The sequence below is a fragment of the Rhinolophus sinicus genome, chromosome 12 (genome assembly GCF_057876585.1).
Source record: "Rhinolophus sinicus isolate RSI-liver-muscle chromosome 12, RSI-T2T, whole genome shotgun sequence".
Lineage (NCBI taxonomy): Eukaryota > Metazoa > Chordata > Mammalia > Chiroptera > Rhinolophidae > Rhinolophus > Rhinolophus sinicus.
In genome coordinates this window covers 40,566,093-40,593,114 of record NC_142512.1, presented here as the reverse complement: position 1 = coordinate 40,593,114, position 27,022 = coordinate 40,566,093, and the positions used below count along the sequence as shown (strand labels likewise).

Genomic DNA, 27,022 nt, shown 5'->3' with positions numbered 1-27,022 from the left:
GGGAGAATTCCAGGCAGATCCTTGCTTATACTTTTAAACCTATAGTCTTGGGATTAGCTCTCTGTCCCCCCTGAATAGCCACCGCCCACATTTCAGTCTTAGTTCAGGTTCACTGTATATACCTCCCAGTTCACTTAAAAGGGGAGTAAGGTCGGAAGAAAGGAACTGACATCTGTTGAGTATCTGTTGTTGTATGCTAGGCACTGAGCTGGGTGCTTCAGAAATATTATCTCAGTAGCCCTGAGGGGTAGGAATTGTGATCTCTATTTTATTGATGAGGAAATGGAAATCTGGAAGTTATTTTTCAATAATAGATTCTAGGACTTGGCGTCATGCCCACGTTGTCATTCAGTTTAGAAGAAGCCGTGATGCGGTTCCAGAGGTAGAGATTGTGAATGTGTATGTGTTGTTCTAAATTGGGAGAGACAGCTTCCAAAGCAACTCTTATCCGTAAATCACAGACCTGCGCCTGTGTTGGGTAGTTGGGGTATTTCTAGATTGTTTGCCCCTACCCCTACTGGGGTTTGTAGTGACCATTCTGAACATTTGGTTTACAGGTGGGACCCCTGATTCCAGCACAATGGCCCAATGGAATCAGTTACAGCAGCTCGACACACGGTACCTGGAGCAGCTTCATCAGCTGTACAGTGACAGCTTCCCGATGGAGCTGCGGCAGTTTCTGGCCCCTTGGATTGAGAGTCAAGACTGGTAAGTCCTTCTTGAGAACCTCCCCAACTTTTTATGTTTTAGTTTGCATCACGAAACATGATCTGCTTTATCTACCTTGACTCTGTACTATTTCATCGAAAAACTTTTGGCTACAAGAGATGAGGTAAAGCGTCAGGAGCTAAGAGGTACTCTTAGTCTTGTATAAACCTGTTCTGTGTTAGAAGCACACACAGAACTGTCGTTTGGCACATTGAAACAGCCTGCTTGGTGGTAGATGTTTTCAAGGCTGATTTGGGTCTCCTTGAGGTGAGAGCCTGTGTGTGTTCCTAAACTTCAGGGACGTGCTACAAATATTTTTTATCTGAGTCAGAACTCTGTCATGGGTAGAAGTTTAGGTCCTTGCTTCCGAGTCCCCTTAAATTAAAGGAAAGACACACAGAGTAAGAGAAAGAGACTTGTTCATAGAGGAAATAATGGCACAGAATTCCAACAACTATTTCCTTTAATGTGTTCAGATCCACCTATTAATTTTGGTTTAATTCATCCTAGGACCCAAGTTTTCCAGAACTTGGTGAGGGGGCAGGCAGGTGATTCAGAGATCCTGGGGATCAGAGAGGCTGGAAATCCTAGCCTGGGATTTCTTATTTGCTCCTAATAATCTGACCACATAGTTGACTGAGAATTTAAAGCAAAAACAGCATACCTGTCCACTTTACTCAAATATTTTGTATGTATAGACAAAATACATGACAGTGGCTGATAGTATCTGGAATACATTTTAGTAATTATTAAATTGATATTGTTGCTGAGTAAGATGAACCTAAAATGATGAGTGAGTTAAAGCATTAGGTTTGCCTTGGCTTTTTCCTCCTTGATGGTGATTTCTGTGTGTGTGTGTGTGTGTGTGTGTGTGTGTGTGTGTGTAGGTTTCAGAATTGTCGTTTATCCTTCTTCCTTTTCCTAGGGCTTATGCTGCCAGCAAAGAATCCCATGCCACTTTGGTATTTCATAATCTCTTGGGTGAGATTGATCAGCAGTACAGCCGCTTCCTACAAGAGTCAAACGTCCTCTATCAGCACAATCTGCGAAGAATCAAGCAGTTCCTTCAGGTGTGATGAGATACTAAGTAGAGGAGAAACCGAATCTTCAGTGTAGGGTTTTAGCTTTCTTTCCTGGAAGTATTTTTCTCGTTTGGCTAAGGAGTGAGAACCTGTCTTGTACTTTAAATCAAAGGAGAAGTAATTAGGCCCTTCTCGCATGTCCAGTACTCACCCTTGAGCATCATTACCTGAAATTCACTGCTTTCACCAATTGAAGTAATAACGTGATTGTCATGTTAATCACATTAACATGTTAATAGCATTGTAACCGGGTCGCCTCATAGGAAGATGACTCCTAATTTTAAATTTTTAAAGGTTTGGCCATAATTGGCTACTCCTGGACAGTCGGTCGCCTCCCGGTAAGACCAGGATAACACACTGTCCAAACACTCAGACAACCATGTCTTCCCCCTTTCATCTCATCTCCCCTTCACCTCCCGCTGATTGCAGCCCGGCTCTGAGGCCTTTGTTCTTCTGTTTCATGTAGGAAATGTAATGCTCAATTTATGCAGAATTTAGCTTTAAGTTAGCAAAGTTCCGTCTATATTGCCTTAACCTGCCACGCTTTCCATTCTCTTTCTCTCCTACTTATAGAGCAGGTATCTTGAGAAGCCAATGGAGATTGCCCGAATTGTAGCCCGGTGTCTGTGGGAAGAGTCGCGCCTCCTCCAAACTGCAGCCACTGCAGCCCAGGTGAGACCTGGGAAGAAGCACAGTGCTGTGGAGATGTGTTTTCTTTCCTTGTGTACAAAGATGTGCTTGCTCTTATGAGGTCATTAGGATGTGCACTGACCTCTAGGGTAGAGGTGGGTGTGAAGTGGGGGTGTGGTTTTTTTTTAAATTTTATGCAATGAAAAATATCTTTTTTTTCTTGAGCATAGAGTGCATTCTTCCTTTTTTAAGCAAAAATCAAAACATTACAGAAAAGTACAAGGGAGAGTTTTTTAAAAATCTGAATTATCACTCAGTTCCTCTCCTTATTGTTTCTTCCCAAGAAGCCAACATTAGTAGTCTGGTATATATCCCTTCACACCTTTCTCCAGGCTCATATAAACTATAGAAAATACACACACACATACACATGCACACACACACACTCTCTCTCTACTTAAATGGGTTTATTTCCCTTCATCTTGGTTTTTTTGTTTAACATTATATCATGTAAAGCCGTCTAAGTCAAGTAATGTAAAGCTAACTCATGTTCTTTATTTGCTGCATTATGGTCTGTGGTATAGATTTGCTGTAATTTATTCACCCATTCCCCCTTCAGAAGACATTCACTTCGTTCTGTTTTTGTCCATTATAAATACTACTCCAGTGTCTCCCTATATGTCTTTATGTATTCAGGCTTTGATTTTTCTACAATAGCTTTCCAGGCTGCCTGTTTTTATAAATGAAATTTTTTTAGAACACAGCCACACATATTCATGTATGCACTGTGTGTGGCTTCTTTCATGTTGCAGTGGCAGGACTGAGTATTTGTGACAGAGACTGTATGACCCACAAAGACAAAAAGATTTACCACCTTGCCCTTGGAGAGAAAGTTTGCAGCCCCTGACATACAGCTACCAGTTGTATATTTGAGGCCTCAACCCAGGCCTCGCTGTTATTTTCTCTGTTTGTATCATCTGGCATATTCTTAAGGGTCTTTTATCAGTAAAGCACCAAGAGATAGGAAGACAAATAGAGGTCATCCCTGCTACCAGGGCTGTCAGTCAGGTTGGGATTATAGGAACACAGACACTCAAAGTCAAAGTGAGAAAAACATATGAGAGGATGTGAGTAGTTGGCCTAGGGAAGTGGAACAAAGTTTCCCAGGAGAGCAAACAGTTGCACTGAGTTTGAAGGTGAGTGAGTTCAGGTGGACTTAGGCAGAAGCACACGCCTGTCTGAGTGGACATTGTGGGGGAGGTAGGGTGTGAAAACATGCTGTATTCAGGGAAGAGTGGGTAGTTTGGGGTGACTGAAGCCCAGGGAGGGAAGGTTTAAGTTGTTAAGAGATTGTGTGAAACATCTGTCTGTGCTGGGCTGAGATGTTTAGACCTGGAAACTGTGGCAGACAATAGTTTTTACAAAGGTATTAGAGGTGGGTTTCTGGAGGTGATCATTAATCACATCTATTTTCCCCCTTTAAGTGCAGTCCTAATTGAGAAATAGACATGGGAGTCGAATACTCATTAAAATATCAGCTGTATTGTTGGTAAAACAAGACTGGAAAGCATGGTTTGGGTTGGGTACCATGGGAGCTTTCTGATGCCTGCCCCCTGAGTTAGTTCTTGGGGTGGAGAGGTTGGGTTTGGAGAACAGCATTTCCCCAGCCATCCAGATGGAGCTTCAGAAATAGCTTTGTACCCACTGAACACAGAGAGATCGGCCACTAGCACTGCTTCTAGAGCCCAGGCCTTCTCTCCTGACCCATGTGCCCCAGGAAGGCAAGAGTGGGAGGAGAGAGGCACCAGCTTGAGTGCTGGGTTCCTCGAAGATGTATGCAGAGTCTTTCTCCCAATCTCACCAATCAGATGAGTCACCCCCTTATGAAGAGAATAAGTAGGAGTGGAGGTTGCCTTCTCAAAACTTCTAAGGAAGGGAACTTTGTATTCCGTGGGCTTGGGTAGGGACCGTGGGAGAGGGAGAGAATGGTCACCTCTAAAACTTGCATGTTTAGATCTATTTTGGAGACTTCCGGTATCACTGTAGAGAACAGATTGGAAGTGAGAGATTAGAGGCAAAAAGATCAACAGTTGGGGTTTAAAGGAGCCAGTGGCACCAGAGATAGATTTGAGAGATTATGGAATGCAGAGCCAAGGATTCAGTTGACTCCGAAATGAAAAACAGCTGAGAATTTCTAACTTGGAACACTGGGTATATAATGGCTTTCCCAGACTCTCAGTTCTGTGCCGTTGATTGATATCTCCGTCCTATACCAGGACCACGCTGTACGCTGTCTCCATCACCTCAGCTTTTCCATGGTCTTCCTTTTCTTTTTTAATCAGAAGATGTCCTATTACTTTGACAAAACTTACCATTTTTAAGTTTCATGTGCTATTTGACCTTTTAAAGGTACCAATCTCTCCTTCTCCCCTGAGATAATATCTCTTGATATGGCATTTCACTCCAGGACAGAATGGTTTTTTTATTATTCCACAGAAATATATTGGATACTCCATACATTTAAATAGGCATCCAAAATTTGCTGTCATAAATTGTTGTGAGTTTTTTTTTTATATACTTAACCTAGAATGAGCTTTTAGAAGGTACGGACCATGTCTTAGCTCAACCAGTGGTCTCCAATGTAGTGTAATACACAGAGGAGGTTTATAGTGTGACCTAGAGGTAAAAGGCCAAGGACACAGGTAAAACTCCGTGAGAGCTTCCTGCCAGCCCCTGGAGAGCGCCGGCTGCTGAGGGACTGCCCGGTACAACGCGGGGCAGGTGCACAGCCTCTGTTTCCCTTCTCCTCACAATGGCAGCAGCATCTCAGGCCAAACAGGAAGGGGAGTGGGGTGGGATGGAGACTGCTCAGAGGTATTTTTCTCCCCATATTTCCCACATTCACATGTGTGTTGACTCCCTTCTTTGGCAGCAAGGGGGCCAGGCCAACCACCCCACAGCTGCCGTCGTGACAGAGAAGCAGCAGATGCTGGAGCAGCATCTACAGGACGTTCGGAAGCGCGTACAGGTAAAGCGGGGCTTGGGTGGGATATCCCATTCCTTGGGGATGTTGCCTGTGGGTCCTGCCTGTATCCTTTCTGAGGTTTTGGATTCATTTTAATTCTTCTTGGAAACTTTCTTTGCCCTTTCCCCAGAGAAGTCTTTTCTACTTCTCTGTGTTTGTTTGTTTGTTTGTTAAAACAGGATCTAGAACAGAAAATGAAAGTGGTAGAGAATCTCCAGGATGACTTTGATTTCAACTATAAAACCCTCAAGAGTCAAGGAGGCAAGTGAATATTAGAGACCTTAAAATCTGTAGAAAGTGAGTTTGTGTAACTCAGTTTCAGGACTTGTCTTGACGCTGTGTTCAGACTTTGTGGGGAGGGGTCTTAGGGGGTACTGTTGCTTAAGGGAGCCTAGTTACTAAGGATGGGAGTGTTCCCTCAGGTCAAGGAGTTTTTCCTTCCTCCACAGACATGCAAGATCTGAATGGAAACAACCAGTCAGTGACCAGGCAGAAGATGCAGCAGCTAGAACAGATGCTAACAGCACTGGACCAGATGCGGCGAGTAAGAACTTACCCTGTGTGTCTCACTCACCTGTGGCCTGTCTGGTTTCTAATGAGTTCCTTCTCGGGAATCGACTACAGCATGTGGTTAGAGACGGTCTGAGGAAATGTTTTCTGACTTTGTTTTGGTTTCCAACCAGAGCATCGTGAGTGAGTTGGCGGGGCTTTTGTCAGCTATGGAGTACGTGCAGAAAACTCTCACGGATGAAGAGCTGGCTGACTGGAAGAGGCGGCAACAGATTGCTTGCATTGGAGGCCCTCCCAACATCTGCCTCGATCGTCTAGAAAACTGGTAACAGATGAAAGAGAAGTTTTTCCTTTCCTTCTAGAAAGCAGCTAAATTATGATCATAACTGTAGGCCCAAAGAGTTGGTATTATATCTCAAAGGTGGGGACTTTTCATCTAGAAAACTGGTAAAAGATGAAAGAGAAGTTTTTCCTTTCCTTCTAGAAAGCTGTGCTAAATTAGGGTCATAACTGGCAGGCCCAAAAAGTTGGTACTGTATCTCAAAGGTGGGGACTTTTGCCTATTCAAATTAAGTCTGAGCCTTAAAGTTCTTACTTCATTTGGACAATTTTTAAAACAAAAATGTATTTATATTACTATATTTTAAATATGTTTTATTTTTAAATAAAGCTTTTGGTTTAACTGTTTAACACAGACTAAATTTTAAGTTTTAGTTACTTTAATAATCTAAAATGACACATGCTCTTTATAAGGGCAAAAAAACAGCAGCCCACGGCAGCTCATGCCAACCTCGGGCTGCTCAGGGACAGCACAGCTTTAGGGAGAGCTGTTGTTCACAATCTTAGCTGTAGAGGGCGCAGCTCATTGGCCTATGCTCACTGGCCCATGTGGGAATCGAACCAGTGACCTCGGCATTAGGAACACTGCGCTCCAACCACCTGAGTCGCCTGGCCAGCCCTTTTAAATTTCTTTATTGGGGACTACTGGGGAACAGTGTGTTTCTCCAGGGCCCATCAGCTCCAACTCGTCCTTCAATCTAGCTGTGGAGGGTATAGCTCAGCTCCAAGTCCAGTCGCCGTTTTCAATCTTAGTTGCATGGGGCGCAGCCCACCATCCTATGCGGGAATTGAACTGGCAACCTTGTTGTTGAGAGCTTGCTCTCTAACCAACTGAGCCATCCGGTCGCCCTCTATAATCTGTTCTTTTACACTCATTCATCAAGCAAATATTTTTAAGTACCCTTGATGTACAAGGCCCAATAATGAATGTGCTGCACCAGCTTAAATAAACCAGGAGAAACCTAACATGAAGGGGAACTCAGATACACAGAGCATGAAATTGGAAATTTAGGGCAACTCTACATGAGAAGGCCTGTTTGTTCATATCCTTATGAAGGCTGAGTTTTGTTAATTTACTGAAAGCAGTTTTAAATGCTTTCTGATCAAGGACCACCACCCCTTCACTGCCCCACATCTTTCACATTCTCATTTAGAGGTCTTTTAATCTTTACTAAACTAATGGCAGAACATCAAGGAGAGACCAATATTCTCTATTCTTGGGGACAGGCTTCATCAGCCTTTGTCTCCCTGTCCACCTTTTCTATATGCTGTGTTATCAGTGTTTTGAAACAATGTCATACCCTTTAATCCATTGAAGATTGACGTGGAAAGGGCTCATGAGGGTCATGCAATTCAACCCCTTCTCTCATGCAAGGGGACATTACAGCCTGCGATGGTGAAGGGACCTGGCCAAGGTTGCACAGGTAGTGAGTGGCAGAGCTAGTTCAAACTCATCTTCTTGGGTTGTCTAATTTCCTGTTTCCCCGGTCCCCACATTTTGGTACAAGGATAAGTTAAGATGAAGAAAGTGAGTGCCAAATTCCCTGTTTATTGTTCTCTGTATATGGGTTCTAACACTCGTCGCTTTGCAATAATTCCGTTAATACCGCCTCGTTAATACCTCCTCGAGGTGTAGGTTTTAATACTTCTTCTGTGCCTAGCTCCCTCTTTGAAATGTAAAATTTTAGGAAGGGACTGTTTTAAAAAGGCAAAATAAATTCCCCTTTTTCTCAATAAATGCAAAATAAATTCCCCCTTTTCTTATTTAATGCCGCTGAATTGTACACTTATAAATGGTAAATTTCATGTTATGTATATTTTACCACAATAAAAAAGTTCCCCTTTCTTATTTTAGTGTGTTTATATCGATGGTATCCTCTTCCCCTTCTCCAGTTTACCCGTGTACACTCCCTTAGGTAACTAACTGGTAACTTTCTTGTTTTATTGGCAGGATAACCTCATTAGCAGAATCTCAACTTCAGACCCGCCAACAAATTAAGAAACTGGAGGAGTTGCAGCAAAAAGTTTCCTACAAAGGGGACCCCATTGTACAGCACCGGCCAATGCTGGAGGAGAGAATCGTGGAGCTGTTTAGAAACTTAATGAAAAGGTAACTTAGAATCCTGGTCCCTTTCCCTTATTGCCCCTCACCCCCTCAAAAATCATGTCCTTAAACGAGAGATTGGCTCTCTTCAGAGGCACAGGACAGAGACTGGTCCACTGCGTGCTGTGTGGACTGCTGTCCTTCTCTTTCTCTTTCAGCGCTTTTGTGGTTGAGCGGCAGCCCTGCATGCCCATGCATCCCGACCGGCCATTAGTCATCAAGACCGGTGTCCAGTTTACCACTAAAGTCAGGTGGGCCATGGCACTTCCACTTTTTGGTAGATGTGTTATGGAAGGATGTTCTGAGAACGAGAGCAGAGTTGGTGGCGAGGGTGGTTCTTCACAGGCAGTACTGTGGTGGGTGTGGAATTTGTTGGCATATCCACTTGCTCTTTGATTCTTCTGTCAAAAGCTATAGAGAAGTCATCATATTCCTGTGATCCCAGGCCTACAGTCTTAGACCACAGTGTCTCCTTCTGCCCTGCAAAAGGGGCAGAATAATGCTGGTTATTTTCTGTTCTTTGAGCCTACTTTTCCCTGATGATTTTCAGGAAAAGTGTAAGCCTTAGTGATACAGAAGCAAAGGGGCCACAGGGCAGGTGGGTGGTGGGCCTGCAGGGTGGAGTGTTACTTTCACACTCAAGTCAGGCAGGTAGGCTGGGGTTTGCCCTTCCGCAGTGAAATTTCCCTCTTCAGAAACTTGGTGTGGTGTTGGGTTTCAGGTTTAATAGAAAGAATACCAGCTGCGGAGCACGTATTCCTGTAATATTTTTCATGAAATGGCTTTTATTATCCTTTGGTGAATCTCTTACAACTTTGTCCAAGTTCTTAGTTCTTAGACTTTTTTTCAGTATGTTGGCCTAAAGGGGTGATGCTTAAGATCAAAGACAGCACAGGAAGAGGAATTTGGGATTGTGATTTATTCACCTCTTAGAAATGAAGACTTTATGAATTTTATATTTCTTCAGCTAGAGGTTTCTGGGGGAGCCTACTGACTTTTAAAAAAACTGGATTGTTTTCCTTTTTCCTTTGCTCAGAAACTTTTTTTTTGGTTTTTTTTTTAATAGATTGCTGGTCAAATTCCCCGAGTTAAATTATCAGCTTAAAATTAAAGTATGCATTGACAAGTAAGTACTCCTTATCTTAGCTCTTTTTTTTAAATGAGAGAGAAATGAGAACTTTGACAGACAGCATGTGAATTTAGAGACTTTATCTCTAGTCAGAAATCTTCGTTTTGAACAAAAGGTTTCAAAAGACTTGCAGTGCATTGTCATTTATGTGCTTGAACAAAACCACAAAGCTAATGGTACAGATTTGAGTTGCGATTGCTGTTGTGACCTTGAGCCCTCCTTTTCTTTATTTTTTTTACTTGTAAAATGTAAAGTAAATGTAATTTATGCATATTATATAAAACTGAGAATATATGGGGAAAATGGATTTTTTTTATTGTTCCACACTTCACCACGATGCAATACTTTTCAAAATTTGACAATACCTTTCAAAAATTAAAATACACATACCCTTTGAAGAGATTTGAAAAGAGAAAATGTATTCTTATTTTTAGGTAATATAATTATTTATCTGGAAATTTCATCAGAATGACCTGGAAATAATTACTAATGAAATAAGGGACTTGAGGAAGATGGTAGGTTTAATAAGTAAATAAGTAAGGAAAAATTAATAACTTCATTCATATATTAGTATTAACCAGTGAGAAATGATAGTTGAAAAATTATCTCACAATAAACAACAAAAGTAAAAATATATTGTGATCAACTTAACAGAAATGTTAAAGACCTATTTGAAGGAAACTATGATATTTTAGTGAGGAAGAGATATTGTAAAAAGTGATGAGACAAATCATATTCCTGGATTGCAGACTTTTAATTTTATTATAAAGATGTTGATTCTTCCCAGTTAATACAGCACCAACCAAAATGCAAATAGAATTTTTTTTTTTTGCCTCCTACTCCCCACCCCCCCACCCTCCCACACCCTGGGTTTTTTTTTTTTTTTTTTTTTTTTTTAAATTTGGGTTCTTATCTCATCTCTGCTATTCTTTTTTTTTTTTTTTTAATGTTTATTTATTTATTTATTTATTTATTTTTATTTTAGATTTTATTGGGGAAGGGGAACAGGACTTTATTGGGGAACAGTGTGCACTTTCAGGACTTTTCTCCAAGTCAAGTTGTTGTCCTTTCAATCTTAGTTGTGGAGGGTTCTGTTCAGCTTCAAGTTGTTGTTCTTTCAGTCTTAGTTGTGGGGCGCAGCTCAGCTCCAGGTCCAGTTGCCCTCGCTAGTTGCAGGGGTCACAGCCCACCATCCCTTGCGGGAGTCGAACCAGCAACCTTGTGGTTGAGAGGACACGCTCCAACCAACTGAGCCATCCGGGAGCTTGGCAGCTCAGCTCAAGGTGCCATGTTCAATTTTAGTTGGAGGGGGCGCTGCCCACCATCGCTTGCGGGAGTCAAGGAATTGAACTGGCAACCTTGTGGTTGAGAGCCCACTGGCCCATGTGGGAATCGAACCGGCAGCCTTCGGAGTTAGGAGCACGGAGCTCTAACCTCCTGAGCCACTGGGCCAGCCCACCCTGGGTTTTTAAGCCATTGTTTCTCAGTCTAGTTGTAGGGCACAGCTCCTGGCCCATGCTGGTATTATGAGCCTTGCTCTTCACCTGGCTGAGGCAGTCAGACACAGGTCGTTAGTCGGCCGCTCACAGCAGCTCATGGCAGCTCTTGTCCACTGCCAGCTGCTCACGATGGCTGCTGGCCACTCACACCTGCTGCCAGGCGCTCACGGTAGCACACAGCAGCCCCTGGTAGCTCACAGCAGTTCATGGCAGTACACAGCTCACATCCACTTCTGATTGTTCACGGCAGCCCAGCTCAAGGGAGAGCTGTTGTTCACAATTTTAGCTGTAGAGGGCGCAGCTCACTGGCCCATGTGGGAATCGAACTGGCATCCTTCAGCAATGGGAGCACTGGCGCTTCAACTGCCTGAGCCACCAGGCCGCCCCAATGGAATGTTTCCCATGAGATTTTTTTTAAAGCTCCTGACTTTCAAGTTGTATCTTAGATGAAAAAAAAAATAAGTAAAGATAGATTTTTAAAAGGATTTATTTCTTTTTAATTATGGTAAAAAAAATTTTACATGAAAGTTACCATCTTAACCATTTTTAAGGGTACAGTTCAGTAGTGTTGAGGTTTTTCACAGTATTGTATAACAGAACTCCAGAACTTTTTCATTTTGCAAAATCAAAACTATATCCACTGAATAATAAATCCCCATTTCCCTCACCTTCAGCCCCTAGCAACCACCTTTCTACTTTCAAAAACATTTTTTAAAAAGTAAATAAAAATATTGGGGGGTGGTATGAGAAGCTGCTGCTGCCACATACTAAAATGTATCACAAAGTTTCATTTACCAAATGAATATGTTACAGGGGCAGGAATAAACTGATTGATCATTGAAACAAAATCCTAAGTCCAGAAATAGACTTCAGGTTTATATAAAGAATTAATATATGTTTTAAATGATATCTCGAGCCAGTGAGGAAAGGATGGATTATTTAGTAAGTGGTTTTGGCCCACCTTGGAATTGAGGGGATTAGACTGAGAAGTTAGAGTTTTACTTTTTTACTGTCCATCAGAATAAGTACCAGATGTATTTACATGTTTTAAACAAAAGTATTTTAAAAGCATAGGTGAATGTATAATGTAATGGTGGTAAAATGACAAAATGGTAGAACCACTTTGGAAAACATTTTGGCAGTTTCCTAAAAATTTGATCAAGCACCTACCCTATGACCCAACCTTTCCATTCCTAGGTACTAAACCCAAGAGTAATGAAAGCATATGTCTGCACAAAGGGTTGGACATTCATCAATGAATGTCCATTAACAGATGAATGAATAAACAATTTGTGGTATATCTATAGAATGTAATGTTACTCACCAACAAAAAGGAATGTGCTATTAATAGCTGCAACACATGAATAAATTTCTAATTACACTGCGTGAAAGAAGCCAGACCAAGAAAACAACAAAAGTATATAGGCTATGTTTCCATTTATGTAAAATTCTAGAAATGCAAATGAATCTATAGTGACTGAAAGCATATCAGTGATTGCCTGGGGACAGGGGTGGGGTGGAGTTTCGGATTGGGGAATGGATTGCAAATGAGCATGGGGAAACGTTTGAAATGGTAGCTATGTTTATTACCTTGATTGGGCTGATGATTTCACAAGTGTGTGTGTGTGTGTGTGTGTGTGTGTGTGTGTGTGTGTATATATATATATATATATATATATGTATCAAATTGTACATCTAAAATAGTACAGTTCATCAATTATCCATCAAAGCTATAATGCCAAAAAGAATGTTTTTAAAAAAGAAATATAGGGCCAGCCCGGTGGCTCAGGCGGTTAGCGCTCCATGCTCCTAACTCCGAAGGCTGCCAGTTGGAGTCCCACATGGGCCAATGGCTCTCAACCACAAGGTTGCCAGTTCAATTCCTCAAGTCCCGCAAGGGATGGTGGGCTGTGCCCCCTGCAACTAGCGAGGGCAACTGGAGCTGAGCTGCGCCCTCCACAACTAAGACTGAAAGGACAACAACTTGACTTGGAAAAAAGTCCTGGAAGTACACACTGTTCCCCAATAAAGTCCTGTTCTCCTTCCCCAATAAAAATCTTTAAAAAAAGAAAGAAATACAAGTTAGACATAGGGAGATTTGCCTATGAGGATTCTTAAGTTCTAAAATGTGATATATGGAAATATATCTTCTGAAAGATTTAATAAATCTGTAATCCCAGTTGGAATGCACTGTTTATTAAATAGTAGCTGTTATTAATTCTAAAATTATAAGCGAATATATAGCAAAGGTCTTTTAAAACTATAAAATAATTAAAAAAGGAAAAGACAGAAATGTGACTATATAAAAGACTATATAATCAAAAACAAAGAGTTAAGAGTATTAAGAGGAAAGAGTTAAGAGGAAAGAGTATTTCCAGCTATGTCAAATGGGACGCTCTGAGTTGCAGGTAACAGTAAACCTTTACAGAAAATCCAGTGTGGCTTAGATAACAAGGAAATTTGCAACCTGGAATTACTGGAAATGCAGTTAGGGCAGGTTCCTGACGGTGAGATCAGTGACTCATTGATGGCATCGAGGACTCAGAATCTTCCGTCTCTTCTCATCACTTGCATTCTAAGTCTCCCTTCTGGATTGCAACATGGTTGCTTGTAGGCCACATGCTTCCTTGTTCATGTTCAGCTATGGAATGTAAATCCAGCCAGAGATATAATTCCTTCCCAGTCTGACTGAGACAATGTAGGTCATCTCCTCACTTCCTGGGACCACTGCACTGTGGGCATGCTGTGTTCTGACGGACTTAACGATCAGGATCCCTTGAAGGTGGGGATGGGAAGGATACCTGAGCAGAATCAAGGTTCTGTTAGGATGGGGGCAGTAGGTGTTCGGGCAGACAACCAGCTTTGTCTAGTAGTGTCTACTACTTAAGCGTGTACAGGGTTCTTATATTTCACATGTAAAATGTAATTGAAGAGGTTATAGAAATTACCAGGAGCACAGCAGTTTTTCCATCAGAGTAAATTACAGGTATTCAAAGTAAATTTTTTTGAAGAAACACAGGGCCTGTTTTATTAACACCAGTTTGTGTTCTTAACAGAGACTCCGGGGACGTTGCAGCTCTCAGAGGGTGAGTTCAGCCTAGAGGCGTCCTTTTCTTCTATTTAGTCTAACTTTGTTCTCTGGCCACTCAGTCACCTTTTGTGGCTGGTTTTTCTCCTATGATTCAGATCCCGGAAATTCAACATTCTGGGCACAAACACAAAAGTGATGAACATGGAAGAATCCAACAACGGCAGCCTCTCTGCAGAATTCAAACACTTGGTATGTGGGAGGAGCCTGGACTCCCCTTCTCCAAGGGCTGGCAGAGGACTGGGTGGGGGACAGCCTCACGTGACATAGGTGCCGTTTGCTTTTCTTACAGACCCTGAGAGAACAAAGATGTGGTAACGGGGGCCGAGCCAATTGTGATGTAAGTTTTGTTGGGTGGGGATGAAAGCCAACTAGGAGGATTTTCTTTGATGGGGAGAGGAAAAGGGTCTTCTTATTGCCCAGAATTAGAGATATCGATCTGCCATTTCAGCTGTAGTCATTCACTGGGGGCCAAAATGACATGGTTGGAAGTCACATCTGCCGTGAGTTCTCTGGCTTGGAGCATTTCCTTGGTTGTCCCGGGAGTAAGCTTACATTAAGTAGGAGTGGAAAGTCCCTTGTTGCCTTATCCACACCCATTTAGTAGAAAAGAAGCCTGCCACGTGGCCTGGGGCTTTCCCAATTCCTCTTCCAGCTTCTGCCAGCTGACGCTGTTTGGCTCCTTCTTTGGTGACTTATTTTTCTCACTGAGGTGGGATAGAAGGTTGTAACAAATCTGAGTTAAACATTTTAAAAAAGAAAAACCTATTTTGTTCTTTATCCCCTTTATTTCTTTTCTGCCTTCCATTGATTTAGATTATTGGATTCTTAGTGTCAAGAATAAACTTAAAAAAAAAGATAGGAAAAAGGTAAATGTGACCAAAAACTAGTTTTTAATTAAAAAGAAAAAAAGAAAGAAAATTGTGACACCCTGTTCTATTTCCGATATATGTCCCCCGAACCATTCTTCCCTCTTCTCTAAAATGTAGCAGGCCTTAAAAAAATTAAAAAATAATAAAAAATTGAATTTATAGTGCTTGACAGTAAAGAGTATGCAATGATATAGAGAAATGTATGTGGCATGTTTGTTTAGACAAAGCAAGATGCAAAACAATATGAGTAGTATATTTGTTTAAAAAATACATTATACTGTTTTTTGCATGTTCACGTAAGCACTGAAAAACTCTGGAGGAATATACACCAAACAGTGCCTATGTATTTGTGCTGCTGTTAGTATCCGAGGCTACTCTATGCTGCTTCTGTAATATTGGTATTTTAAACTGAACATGTATTACTTTTTTAATCAGAAAAAGAGTATTCTAAAAATGAATTGGAATTTTGTTTCTTAGAATTCATTGGTAGCTCTTGTTCAAAACGAGGTTGCTATACTGCTGGTAGGAGTACAAATTGTTAGAGTTGCTTTGGAAGACAATTTGGCATTATAAAAATGAACATACTTTTATAAACCAGCAGTGCCACTCCCAGGATTTAACAGTAGAGAAACCTTTGCACATATGTACCAGGAGACATGTACAAGGTGTCGCAGCAGCCTGGTCATAAGCCCTCAATACAACTCACATAAATACCCATCGACACTAGGATGGGGAAATGATTTGTGGTGTAGTCATATGATGGAATACTGTACAGCTGCGGCAATGATGCTCGCCACCACTGGGCTGCGAAAGGTGAGTCACTCAGGGTGCATAGGGTATGATTCCAGATGCATAAGCTTCACAGACACCTCAAACTAAACTCTGTGTACATTGTTTAGATATAACTGTGGTAAAACTGTAAAGAAAAGCTAGGAAACAATAAACCCAAAAGGTAAAGTAGCAGTTACATCAGAGGGAAGAGGGATGGAGACGGGACTGGGGAAGGATACCCAGCGAATCTCAGCGGTTGTGGTCTTTTCCTTAAACTGGGTGGTGGGTAGACGTGTTCATCGTCTTGTCATTCACTGTGCTTCACCCATTTTGTAAATAACCGATTGGACCTCTGTAATGTTGTATAATACAACCCAGTAAAACATCAAGTTGAGGAACAGAGCCATGGAGAGTCTTAGTGCTGAAGAGAACGTATGCTCAGAGCTGTGTCCCTGGCAGTTTGTCTGTGGCCACCTGGTGGATTCCCCTTTTTCATGCAGTGAGGCTGTGGCATGTCCTGTCCTGCACTGTGGCTGTTAGTACCGAACGTTCTTGTCGTTATTGTAGGCCTCCCTGATTGTGACCGAGGAGCTGCACCTGATCACCTTTGAGACTGAGGTGTATCACCAAGGCCTCAAGATTGACCTAGAGGTGAGTTCTGCCGCAGAATGGGGACAGGGCTACACTCAGGTGAATCAGGATAAGAACTTCTAGATGGGATTTTTATCACAGAAGATGCAGTGATGACTTTGTTAAGCCCTGTTTTTACTTTTGTTATTTTCCTCCAAAAAATCGTTAGTAATCCCATCTGAGAGTAAAGTCTTGCTTGAATGCTTAGAAGGTACATGTATACTCAGCTTTCAGCAAACTTGACATGAAAAGCGGTATTTAGAGATTGATGGCAGTTAACTTTATAAAGTTTGGGGAAAATAGTCTTTAAACAGTCAGTGTTTTTAGTATACAGAAAATCATGGCCTTTACATTCCCTTTTCCCAATTTTCTTGATCTTTAAGAGAAAAAGCAGGAATCCTAGTCTTTGACTTCTGGAACCTGTCTGTTTAATGGGCAGATACAGCTTCACTTCTTGGAGCATGCCTTCCAGGTTTTATACGTGGGAATGTGTGGACCGTGAGTCCTGCTTTGAGCAAGTCAGATTTTACAAATTTCTGGTTGTGTTTAGACTGCAGCCTGAGTCCTATGGCCTGTGTCCTGTGTTCAGCACTCTTCCCACTCTGGGTTGTTGAGCCAACTCAGTCACATCTCCTTGAGAGGTGGCCGTGGGTGTGGCTTACAGCATGACCTTTTATTCTGAACCCTGGGAGATCTGGGTGAAGAGGTTTCTGAAGCCGCGAGGGCCCTCTGCCTCCCCACCTCATCTCCCACTTGCTCCACAGACCCACTCCTTGCCAGTTGTGGTGATCTCCAACATCTGTCAGATGCCAAATGCCTGGGCGTCCATCTTGTGGTATAACATGCTGACCAACAACCCCAAGGTGAGTGCCCCATCCTCTGGAAGGAAACCCGCCTTCTCTTCCGACTCCTCACTGCCCAGAAGTTGTGATGGTGCCTCGTGCAGGTCATCAGTCACCGCCCTTTCATCTGCATGAGCAAATGTGTTGTTTTCAATAGAATGTGAACTTCTTCACCAAGCCTCCAATTGGAACCTGGGATCAAGTGGCGGAGGTGCTGAGCTGGCAGTTCTCCTCCACCACGAAGCGAGGGCTGAGCATCGAGCAGTTGACTACGCTGGCAGAGAAGCTCCTAGGTCAGCATTTTACCTGTTGTCCCTCCTGCCCTCCTCAGAAACGGAATCTGGCTCTTCATTCAGGAAAATTCACTGAGCAAGGCCCTGTGCCGGGGCCAGAAACTGTGTGCTCCCCCAGCTGGGCGCGGGCAGTTAGGTGCAGAGATAGTTTGCCTCCTAATGATGGTTCTGATGAGGTGGGAGGCAGATTTCTTTTCTCTGGGTGGTTGTCTCCCTCCTCCCTCCCCCTCCCATATTTGTCTAATCTTAGAAAGATATTTTAAGTGCCTGTTAGATGGCGGAGCCATAGGTTTGACATTCCTGTCCATTTCTTCAATAAACTAGGTTGGTTTGTAATTTTTTCCCCTAGAAAAAAAATGTAGTAGGATATTTATGTGCTACCTGGACTATAAGTAGCTTCATCCCGTGCTGCCACTAAATGTGTGACCCTGTATCACCAGCTGTCCACTTATTTGTGTGTGCTGCTCGTCCCCGGGCCACCACACATGGCTAGGAAGGGCGGCGGAACTTGATACGTCATCCACCACCTCTGCTGGGCGAAACAACAACTCAGGGAGGGGGTCAAATGATGGACTTGGGTGTGTGTGCACATGCGTACACACACACGTATGCACAGTGGGGGCAACCTTCAAATACATGAAAACTAGTGGTTTCCAGGCTCATTGGGGGACAAATGTGTATGAGTGTGTGTTCTGTTTTAAGAAGTAAGATCTTGATTCAAAGCTGAAAATTATACTACTGTATTCTTTTTTTCCCTTCAGGACCGGGTGTGAACTATTCAGGGTGTCAGATCACGTGGGCTAAATTTTGCAAAGTAAGCAATCTTGTTAACGCCTTGCCACAGCCTCTTGGGAATAGGGGTGGGCGGGTAGGCCCAGACACTGGGCCTGAAGGCCCAAGACTCGGTCCAGCCGCCAGGAAGACCTGCCTGAGCGTAACTAGGCCTGAGGATGTTGACAGCACTGTGCCCCTAGGAAGAAAAAAGCTGGGATGGTGGTAGACTTGGCTTTCCCATTATTCTCTTCTCCAGGAAAACATGGCTGGCAAGGGCTTCTCCTTCTGGGTCTGGCTGGACAATATCATTGACCTTGTGAAAAAGTACATCCTGGCCCTTTGGAATGAAGGGTAGGTTGCCACTCTTGTGTTTGGCAGAGGACACAGCTGTAACAAGTCACCTGCTGTCTCAGCAGGCCAGTGGCTGGGGAGATCCCTTCAACCCAAACCTTCTTGTTGCTCTTTTTTGGCTCCAGGTACATAATGGGCTTTATCAGTAAGGAGCGGGAGAGGGCCATCTTGAGCACCAAGCCCCCAGGCACGTTCCTGCTAAGATTCAGTGAAAGCAGCAAAGAAGGAGGCGTCACCTTCACTTGGGTGGAGAAGGACATCAGCGGTAAGCTTGACTGTCACCCACCCACCCCTGTTGGCGGCAGCTGCTGCTGCTCTTGGCCCTGCTGCTAGTTTCAAGCACCCACTGCCCCCTTGTGGGCAGAGATGGCCTCGCACTCCCTGCCTCAGACTTGGCAAAACACAACTTGGGTGGCTTCTTTTCTCTAAGTTCTTCCAGCTGAAGGATTGGCTTGCCAATTTTGTGTTGCTTGCTCGAGGGGCTGATATTTGCCTAGGAATTTGCAATTTAAATTTTATTCTTCATCTCTTTTCTTACCTACCCTGTTACTATAGCTTATGCAAGTATTTATTCAAGTGTGTATTACCCGTGACCCAGCTGGATAGCCTCTCCAGAAGCCAGCTGAACATATCCACAGTGCCAGGCGACTGGGCAGGATATCCAGGGTCTCAAGTGCTAGGTTGGCATGCCTTTTCCTGTCAAGGAAAAATAAATTAGGTCGTTTTCTCTGAGGTGATTTCCATTATCTTCCCTTCCTATATCCCATGACAGGTAAGACGCAGATCCAGTCGGTGGAACCATATACCAAGCAGCAGCTGAATAATATGTCATTCGCGGAAATCATCATGGGCTATAAGATCATGGATGCCACCAATATCCTAGTGTCTCCGCTGGTCTATCTCTACCCCGACATCCCTAAGGAGGAGGCGTTCGGGAAGTATTGTCGGCCGGAGAGCCAGGAGCATCCCGAGGCTGACCCAGGTAGTTGTTGATTTTCCACGTCAGGCATTTAATTCTGGGGCAACATGGGAAATTACAGGGTTTTTGGAAGACAGGCAGGTGAATGTCTGAGGAACTTGGCCATCTTTACTCCTCTTTATGGAAAAGAACTTTGTAGTGAGTGCTTTTGGGGTGGCTGATGGCGTTGGAGAGAGAAGACTCAGAGTCACTAGTCTCTGCCCCACAGGGAGCATCCTCCCCCCACAAAACATACCCAAAACGCTTTGAAGAGAAAGCGAGGTCTGCATTCGTCAGTAACAGGATGCCCAGCCAGCACGGTGCTTCTTACATAGTAGGTGCTGGAAGGTTTGCAACCCAGACTTCAGTCTGGCGTGTTTCCTTTTCCCCATCACTGAACAATGTAAGCAGTGTCGAGTGGGATGAAGAAAGGCTTTTTGGAGGAAATGAGTGCTAGCAGCATTAGCACATGGTTTAAGAGCAGAGTTGGGGACAGTGGTGATTGAAAGGCAAGATGGTAACTGGTGGGCGGGGTGTGGAATTGGTATTTAGAATGTGTGGCTACTGAAAATAAGATTTTTTTTACATGTGCAAAAGCATCGGTGTTTATGTAAGTTATAGACAGTTATTTTACATTAAGCCTGTGATCTCAAGTGCTGTCATCACATGGAGGGGCAGAGCCCTCTAGTTTGCTCCCATCAGCATTTGCTGCTCTCGGCTCTCTGGGTTCTCCCTCCAAATCCTGATGAGGAATCTGTGATTTGCCGTTTTTGTTTTTATTGAACTTTTCTTAATCATGGAGCCAGCAGTGGCTTAAGTGATCCTTTGAGGTTAGCTTCCCTGCCCCAGTTGTTTTGAAAAGTCTGTTTTTGTACAAATAGCTCACACACAAACTGTCCAGCTTCCCTCCCACTTTTTCATAGAAATTCCCTCTGAAGGATTCCTTGGGGCGGGAAGGGCTGGAATTGGAGGGGGGAATTTGAGCTCACTGGCAATTGACTTTCTTTTCCCCCTTGTTCTGGTGTTGAGTTTTGTTCAAATACTCTAGAAAAGTTTAACTCTCACTTCCTGTCTGCTACTTATCTCTCTTCCCACGTTGTGCTTCAGTTGGGAGATCTGTTTATCAGCCTCCGTCACACTACTCTTTGTTCCTTCTGCAGAGGACATTTAGATCCAAGTGCTGGCCCTTTGACTAATTTTGCTTTCAAGATCCAAGTTCCCAATCTGAGGTTGTGCCCTCCATTTCCATCTGTCCTTCCTGTGTGACCAGGAGGCAAGGTCCTTTCCTGCCTGGAGACCCCGGTGTTTCTTCAGGGGCAGATTCCAATCACAAAAATGGAACTAATTACTTGTGTTTTGCCTGCCTCTTGGGGAGGCTAGTGTAAGCAGTGGGCACGGATGAGCTCGGTGTGGTGTGAGTGTGGAAATGGGGTCGGGGGTCGTGTAGGGCTGGCTGTGGTCTGTGTGTGTGGAGCCCCTGTATTAAAATGGGAATCGTGGGAGGTGGGTCTGTGACCATTTCCTCTCTACCCCCATCATGAAGATATTGTTCTCTCTCAGAGATAGATTGTCTGCCCAGGACTCTTCATTCCTCCTTCCTTCTCCAACCAGAAGCCCATACAGTATTTTGTTACAGCTTGAGGGAAAGAGTCCCCTCTTAGAAATGACAAATCCTTTACCTTACAAACTGGATAAAGTACATTTACAACCTTGTATGGAGCCATAAATCGGCTTTGCTTCTACTGTTCCCTCTAAGGCTAAAGCTATTTTTCTCAGCTGCTTTGATCACTGGGGAATTAAATCCTTTTCTGTCTGGGGTGGCAGGTCCCCTCAGGTCAGGGCCAAATGGATTTCTAAGACACCAGAAGCCTGTCTCAGTATCTTCTTTGGATTCTGCAGTGAATGAATCTATTTCTTTGCCCAAAATAAACTTAGATGACAGAATCTAAAGACTCCTTGGCAATGTCTTTTTTGAGATTGTCATCATGCTTTCTGATCCCTCAGTTTCTCCATAAGCCCTCACTAAGCTTTATAACTGTGCTTCTCTCAGCCCACCTCACCCTGCCTCATGCGTCCTACATGATTTGTTTGCCTGAATCCCCTGAATTTCATGCCAGTGTCTCCAAGCTTTCTTGACCTCTTGGTGTAAGCGTTTAGCACCTAAAATCATTTATTCTAATCCTCACATTTCTAACTATAGAACAAGAAATATAAATGACAGAGGGCACCTCCTTCTCCCCTGCCCTCCTTATATTGTAGAGCAGGTGCCTCGCCCCTTGCCCCAGGTCTCTTTGCTATTGAAGACGTAAGGAGGCCCAGGCCTCCTGTTTTCCAGAGTCAATTGTACTGCATCACAGACCTCTTCCCTTTATAGAGAGGCTGCTTTTTGTGTGATATAGTCATCCACTTGGAAAGTTATTGATACCCTCACCTAACAATGTAATAGAGGCAGATTAGTGCCGTTAGGAATAGAAGGTGTAACTCTTGCCTTTGGAACCACAACCATTAGCGGCTCCACATTCTCTGAAAGATTCGGTGACGTTGGTATCTGAGCAGGACGCCATACTTGGACTGCATACGCTCCGCTTCTGTGTGCAGAGAAGTTATCTCAGAGATACGACCTAGCCAGTATACAATCCTCAGACCACATACAGGCAGTTAAACGATCACACAATCCAGGGAAAGAATGAACACAATGCTGGCATTCGTCTGGGCTCACGTGGACAAGGGTATATTGAAAAGTCTCTAGTGAAGGAAAACTTTATGGAAAGTATTGAACTTCCTTCCAAGCCGGAAGCGCCTAGAACACCAAATAGTTTACATTGAGGGAGGGCAGCCCTGAAGGGAGACAGAGGTTCAAAACAGTCTCTGCTCAAGGATGGAATGATTTCAAGTCAGGCCCGGTGAGGCAGCCGGCTTTCTCCTGCTTTGTACCCAGAGTGGGGTCCCAGTCAGTAAGCCCCCGCTTTCCTCTTCCCAGGTGCTGCCCCTTACCTGAAGACCAAGTTTATCTGTGTGACACCGTAAGTGGCTTACCTTCCCAATCTTGCCTTCCTTTCTAATGTCCTCATTTACCCCTGGGAATGGGACACTGGGTGAGAGTTTTCCTGCGAAGGGTTGGAAGGCCCTGGGCAATGTTTAATACTCAGTGACCTTGTGTGTTTAAAAAGCTTGAGCTTTTATTTTTCTGTTGGAGACCAGAGTTTGATGGCTTGTGTGTGTGTGTTTTGTTCTTTTTTTTTTTTTCCTCCATTGTGTCTTGTCAACCCGGCCCTTTCCCCTCCCACGGCTCCCCGTTTCCTACAGAACGACCTGCAGCAATACCATTGACCTGCCGATGTCCCCTCGCACTTTAGATTCATTGATGCAGTTTGGAAATAATGGTGAAGGTGCTGAACCCTCAGCAGGAGGGCAGTTTGGTGAGTATTTGGTTGGCAGACTTTGTCCCTGTGAGGGAAGTCAGGCCCCCTTGTGCGATGTCCCATGTACAGAGCCAAGAGCTGGAGCATATGAATTGTAGGAGAAGGTTCTAGAGCAGAACTCTCCAGTAGAAAGGGGATACACACCATGTGTGTGAGTGTAAATTTTCCAGTAGCCACATTAAAAACAGTAAAAAGAAACAGGTGAGGTTAATCTTAGTCATATATTTTATTTAACCCAATAAATCCAAAATACTATCATTTCAATGTGTGTGAAACAAATGAATGAGGTTTTTTTCATACTGAGTCTTTGAAATCCGCTGGGTGTTTTGCAGCTACAGCCCACCTCGATTTGGACTAGCCACATTTCAGGTGTTCAGTAGCCGCCTGTAGCTGGCTCCAGGCTGCCGCATTCAGCATGGCAGCCCTAGATCTTCTTTACACATGGAGAGTTGGGAAGTAGTTAAGGTAGGAAGGGGACGGAGTCCTTCCTGAGGACGAGACCCGGTAGGGAGGCGAGCAAACCTGGATTAGCCAACCCTGTCCTGGCCGTGTGGGCAGGAGGCTGGATGGTGGCGATCACGAGGAGTATGTGCCCTGCCGGCCCAAGTGCCGACTGAACCGGCGCTCCCTGTCTGTCCCCCCAGAGTCCCTCACATTTGACATGGAGCTGACCTCGGAGTGTGCTACCTCCCCCATGTGAGGAGCCGAGGACCGGAGCTGCACAGAGAGAGATGACGGAGGCACCTCCTGTGTTCGACCACCCCTAAGCAGCCAAACCCCAGAGCGTCTGAACTCCTAACGTTGTGGTTCCAGATTTTCTTTCAATCTCCTACTTCTGTTATCTATCTATGAGCAATCTGGGCACTTTTTAAAATAGAGAAATGAATGAATGTGGGTGATATGTTTTTATCTAAATGCAAATAAGAACGTGTCCTCTGAGACTGTGATCAGGGGCTGTGGAAGGGATGGCGAGAGGGAGGGAAAGGCAGTGTCTTGTCTTTTCTCGCCCCTGCCCTCCTTTCTCAGCAGCTTGCTGTGGTTGTAAGACAAGTGCCTCTTGTGCCAGCGGCATCCCTCTGCCTATTTCTGTAAGCTAATGCCACAGGCTGCCTCTAGCTACATATGCGTACCCCTGGCATTGCACTTTTAACCTTGCTAACGTTTAAATAGAAGACAGGACTTTCAAAGCCCCTAGGTTTCTTTTTAAATTTAAAAGAAAAAGAATTAAAGGGCAAAAAACACTGTATCAGCATAGTCTTTTCTGTATTTAAGAAAACTCAGTTAATAGCCTCTTTGGTGCTTTAGGCATTCAGCTTTCGTCAGGCTGGTACTTTATATAAATCCTGAAATGGGCTTCAGATCCAACCCTTAAAAGACGTCTGACACTGTGGGTTGGCCTTTGGTTTTGAAATAGGAAGGTTGAAGGAGAACCTGAACATTCTAGACTTTTTTTTATAAGCAGAGTTTTTATTTTCCCTTGTATGTATTGGCCTGTTGGTAGGTAAGGCTGGGCAGAGGAGCGCTTACAACCTGTCCTCCCTTCCCCTGTGGACTTGCACTCCTGTTTCAGAGCCCAGGAGGCTCTGTGGGTGCCTTATAAGGGATGGGATGATTCTCCTTCCTTCCCTCAGTCCACCTGACCCCCCTTGTGGCATGGCTCCGTCGGTGTCCAAAGGTCCCTTGTCCTGTTTGGTTTAGGAGTCCTGGTCTCAGGACCTCCTGGAATAAGAGGAGGAGAGTAACAGGTTGAACGTGACTCAGAGTATGGGGCCCCAGCCAAGGGTCTGACTGAGCTCAGGGAATGTGGTTCTTATCCCAGTTTCTTGGTGACTTCCCACAGCACCTGGAATCATTTCTTCACTTGGTTAACTCAGGGGCAAAGGCTTACTGATAAACTCAGTCTGTCCCTCATATGAGGGAGTGAGGGAGTATACACCCGGCCTCCCCCCAGCACTGGCGACTATCTCCTGCCCTTTGGGGCCCCACAGATGAGGCAGAACAGGTGGAATTGACTGTGCATCTCGGAACATGTAGGAGCATGAGAGGTTGGGACCGCCTCTGGCTCAGAGGCCTGGCTGTTGTGGGTGGTCCAAAACCACCTTGTCTCAGTTGATCAGAGTTTCTGTGCAATGCTGTTTGTTACACCCAAAGAAGCCAGTTCCTGAATGAAGTAGGGGATGACGACCTTCTCTCCAAGACAAGGGGGTTGCCATTGGCCGTCCCTGTTCCCTGTCCTCCTGCCTAGAAACGGTTGACAGGTAGTACAGGGTGCTCCCTTTTCCAGCAACATTCTTTCATTCATGATAAGCTTGACTCATAAACTGAGAGAAGGTTTAGTTCGAGGGACCCGGGGCAAGGATCCAGAGCAGATGGATATTGTAAAGTTTGGGGCTTTCAGGTAGCATGTGTATCTGGGTTGAACTCTGATTGTAGCAAAGTTCTTTAGAGAGGAGCTGAGACTTGGTCCAGCCACTCCCTTCAAGAACCAAGTCCTCCAGGACCTGCCTGCTTTCTCCCCACTGTCTGCCCCTGCCCAACCCCTGCCCAGCCAAGGGGTTCCCATCCATCACTTAACCTACTTTTACAGTGGTTTGAAAGCTACTGTCCTGGCCGCTGCATCAAATTCCAATGTATACTTCATAGTGTAAAAATTTATATTATTGTGGGTTCCTTTTTTTTTGTATATTGCTGTATCTACTTAAACTTCCAAAAATAAAAATGATATAGGACCCGTGTGACAGTGTGGCAGCTGTGTCTCTGGCCAGTGGAAGTTCCCCTTTCCCTGCTTCAGTTCTGAGGGGGCCTCACACACAGGTCCAGCCTGTCTGGAGAGGAGGTGGTGTCCCCCGCTCATTCCCACGTTGACACCGGCCCACTTCTGGGGCACTAAGCACCCCCTATATTATATAGCCACCAGCCTCCAGGTAAGGGGGGTCATACTCCTCAGGCACAAAAGTGTCAGAGTGGAGGCCACCCTTGTCCCTCGCCCTTCCTCCTCTCCGCCTTCCTCCTTCCAGGGGCCTTTGCAAGCAGGGCCTCCTGTCTGGGGTCAGATAAGCTACGTAAGAGGGTTGGGATGGAGGTGCTCCCACCCCACCCCCAAGGCCTCCCCTTCCACAGTTGTTCCATTATCACCTTCTCTTCAGTTCACTCAGTGGGGACCAACTAAACACCTAACTGGCTGCTGCTCCAGGCCGGCAGTCAGTGGTGATAATTCACAGACATCAGCGCCCACTCAGCTGTCTCCTACCCCCTCCCCTTGTGCCGAGTACCACAGAGCCGAGCAGGGTGTAAGATATGAGCCGCCTTCCCCTGCAGAGATGGAAGAGAGATTAGTGTGCTTAGGCGGCTGGCGGCTGCTTCCCTCCCCACCCACCCCCGCCACCCCAACTCTGGGCCCCTGCGCCTCCTGGGGCAGGCTGCAAGCCCCTCTTCCCTCGCTTTGAGCTCTGAAGAAACTTCGTCAGCAGGCCTTGCTCCCCCATCCCTCAAGGGCGCCTAGATTCGGCACCTAGGTGCAGGGGGTAGGGGGGTCCAAATGGGGAGACATTCCTGCTCTCAACCCAGCGTCTCCCCTTAGTCTCAGGACAAACTTTTGAAAACTGGCAGTGGGATGGTGCCACCTGCTGGTCTCTGGGAAGAGGCCAGGGGAAGAAGGACTGTTGGGCTCTCCTTTGACCCTGGCCCGGGAGGGTTGAGTCATCTTGGCTCTGACCCTGAGCTGCCTGCCAGCTTCAAGATCGAGCGGCAGCTGATAAGAAGAGGCCAGACTACATTTCTTCCCATTCCTCATGCCCCCTTCCCTCCACTAATTCCTGCCCCATCTTTTCCCAAGATCTCGAGTCTTAGCTCTTTAGTCTTCTGAGAAGTACTGACAGTGTTCAGGGTGGGGGAGAACGGGTGTCAGCACCCTTAAAACCATAGAAAAGGGAGCAGAATTGTAACTTCAGGCTACACATTACAGCATCAGCTGGCAGGAGGGAAGGAACAAAAGG

The 27,022-nt window shown here is 44.7% G+C and overlaps 1 protein-coding gene across 5 annotated transcripts in view; it reads left to right on the top strand.

Annotated features, from left to right (window-relative positions):
• STAT3 (signal transducer and activator of transcription 3) overlaps positions 1–25,762 on the top strand; it is a 53,408-nt gene extending 27,646 nt beyond the window's left edge. For 2 of the 5 annotated variants that reach the window (XM_019747710.3, XM_019747711.3), the window contains exons 2-24: positions 558–708; positions 1,634–1,778; positions 2,364–2,462; positions 5,353–5,448; positions 5,625–5,706; positions 5,895–5,989; positions 6,129–6,280; positions 8,246–8,404; positions 8,557–8,649; positions 9,465–9,524; positions 14,083–14,112; positions 14,213–14,306; positions 14,407–14,454; positions 16,325–16,408; positions 17,152–17,250; positions 17,387–17,522; positions 18,284–18,336; positions 18,553–18,647; positions 18,773–18,912; positions 19,420–19,632; positions 22,586–22,628; positions 22,912–23,024; positions 23,672–25,762. In XM_019747710.3, coding sequence (XP_019603269.1) covers positions 581–708; positions 1,634–1,778; positions 2,364–2,462; positions 5,353–5,448; positions 5,625–5,706; positions 5,895–5,989; positions 6,129–6,280; positions 8,246–8,404; positions 8,557–8,649; positions 9,465–9,524; positions 14,083–14,112; positions 14,213–14,306; positions 14,407–14,454; positions 16,325–16,408; positions 17,152–17,250; positions 17,387–17,522; positions 18,284–18,336; positions 18,553–18,647; positions 18,773–18,912; positions 19,420–19,632; positions 22,586–22,628; positions 22,912–23,024; positions 23,672–23,727 — 2,313 coding nt within the window. In that variant the 5' untranslated portion in view covers positions 558–580 and the 3' untranslated portion in view covers positions 23,728–25,762. The remainder of the gene's footprint in view (positions 1–557; positions 709–1,633; positions 1,779–2,363; positions 2,463–5,352; positions 5,449–5,624; positions 5,707–5,894; positions 5,990–6,128; positions 6,281–8,245; positions 8,405–8,556; positions 8,650–9,464; positions 9,525–14,082; positions 14,113–14,212; positions 14,307–14,406; positions 14,455–16,324; positions 16,409–17,151; positions 17,251–17,386; positions 17,523–18,283; positions 18,337–18,552; positions 18,648–18,772; positions 18,913–19,419; positions 19,633–22,585; positions 22,629–22,911; positions 23,025–23,671) is intronic. The other 3 variants (XM_019747714.3, XM_019747712.3, XM_019747713.3) reach the window with 3 other exon arrangements.
• The last annotated feature ends 1,260 nt before the right edge of the window (positions 25,763–27,022 follow it).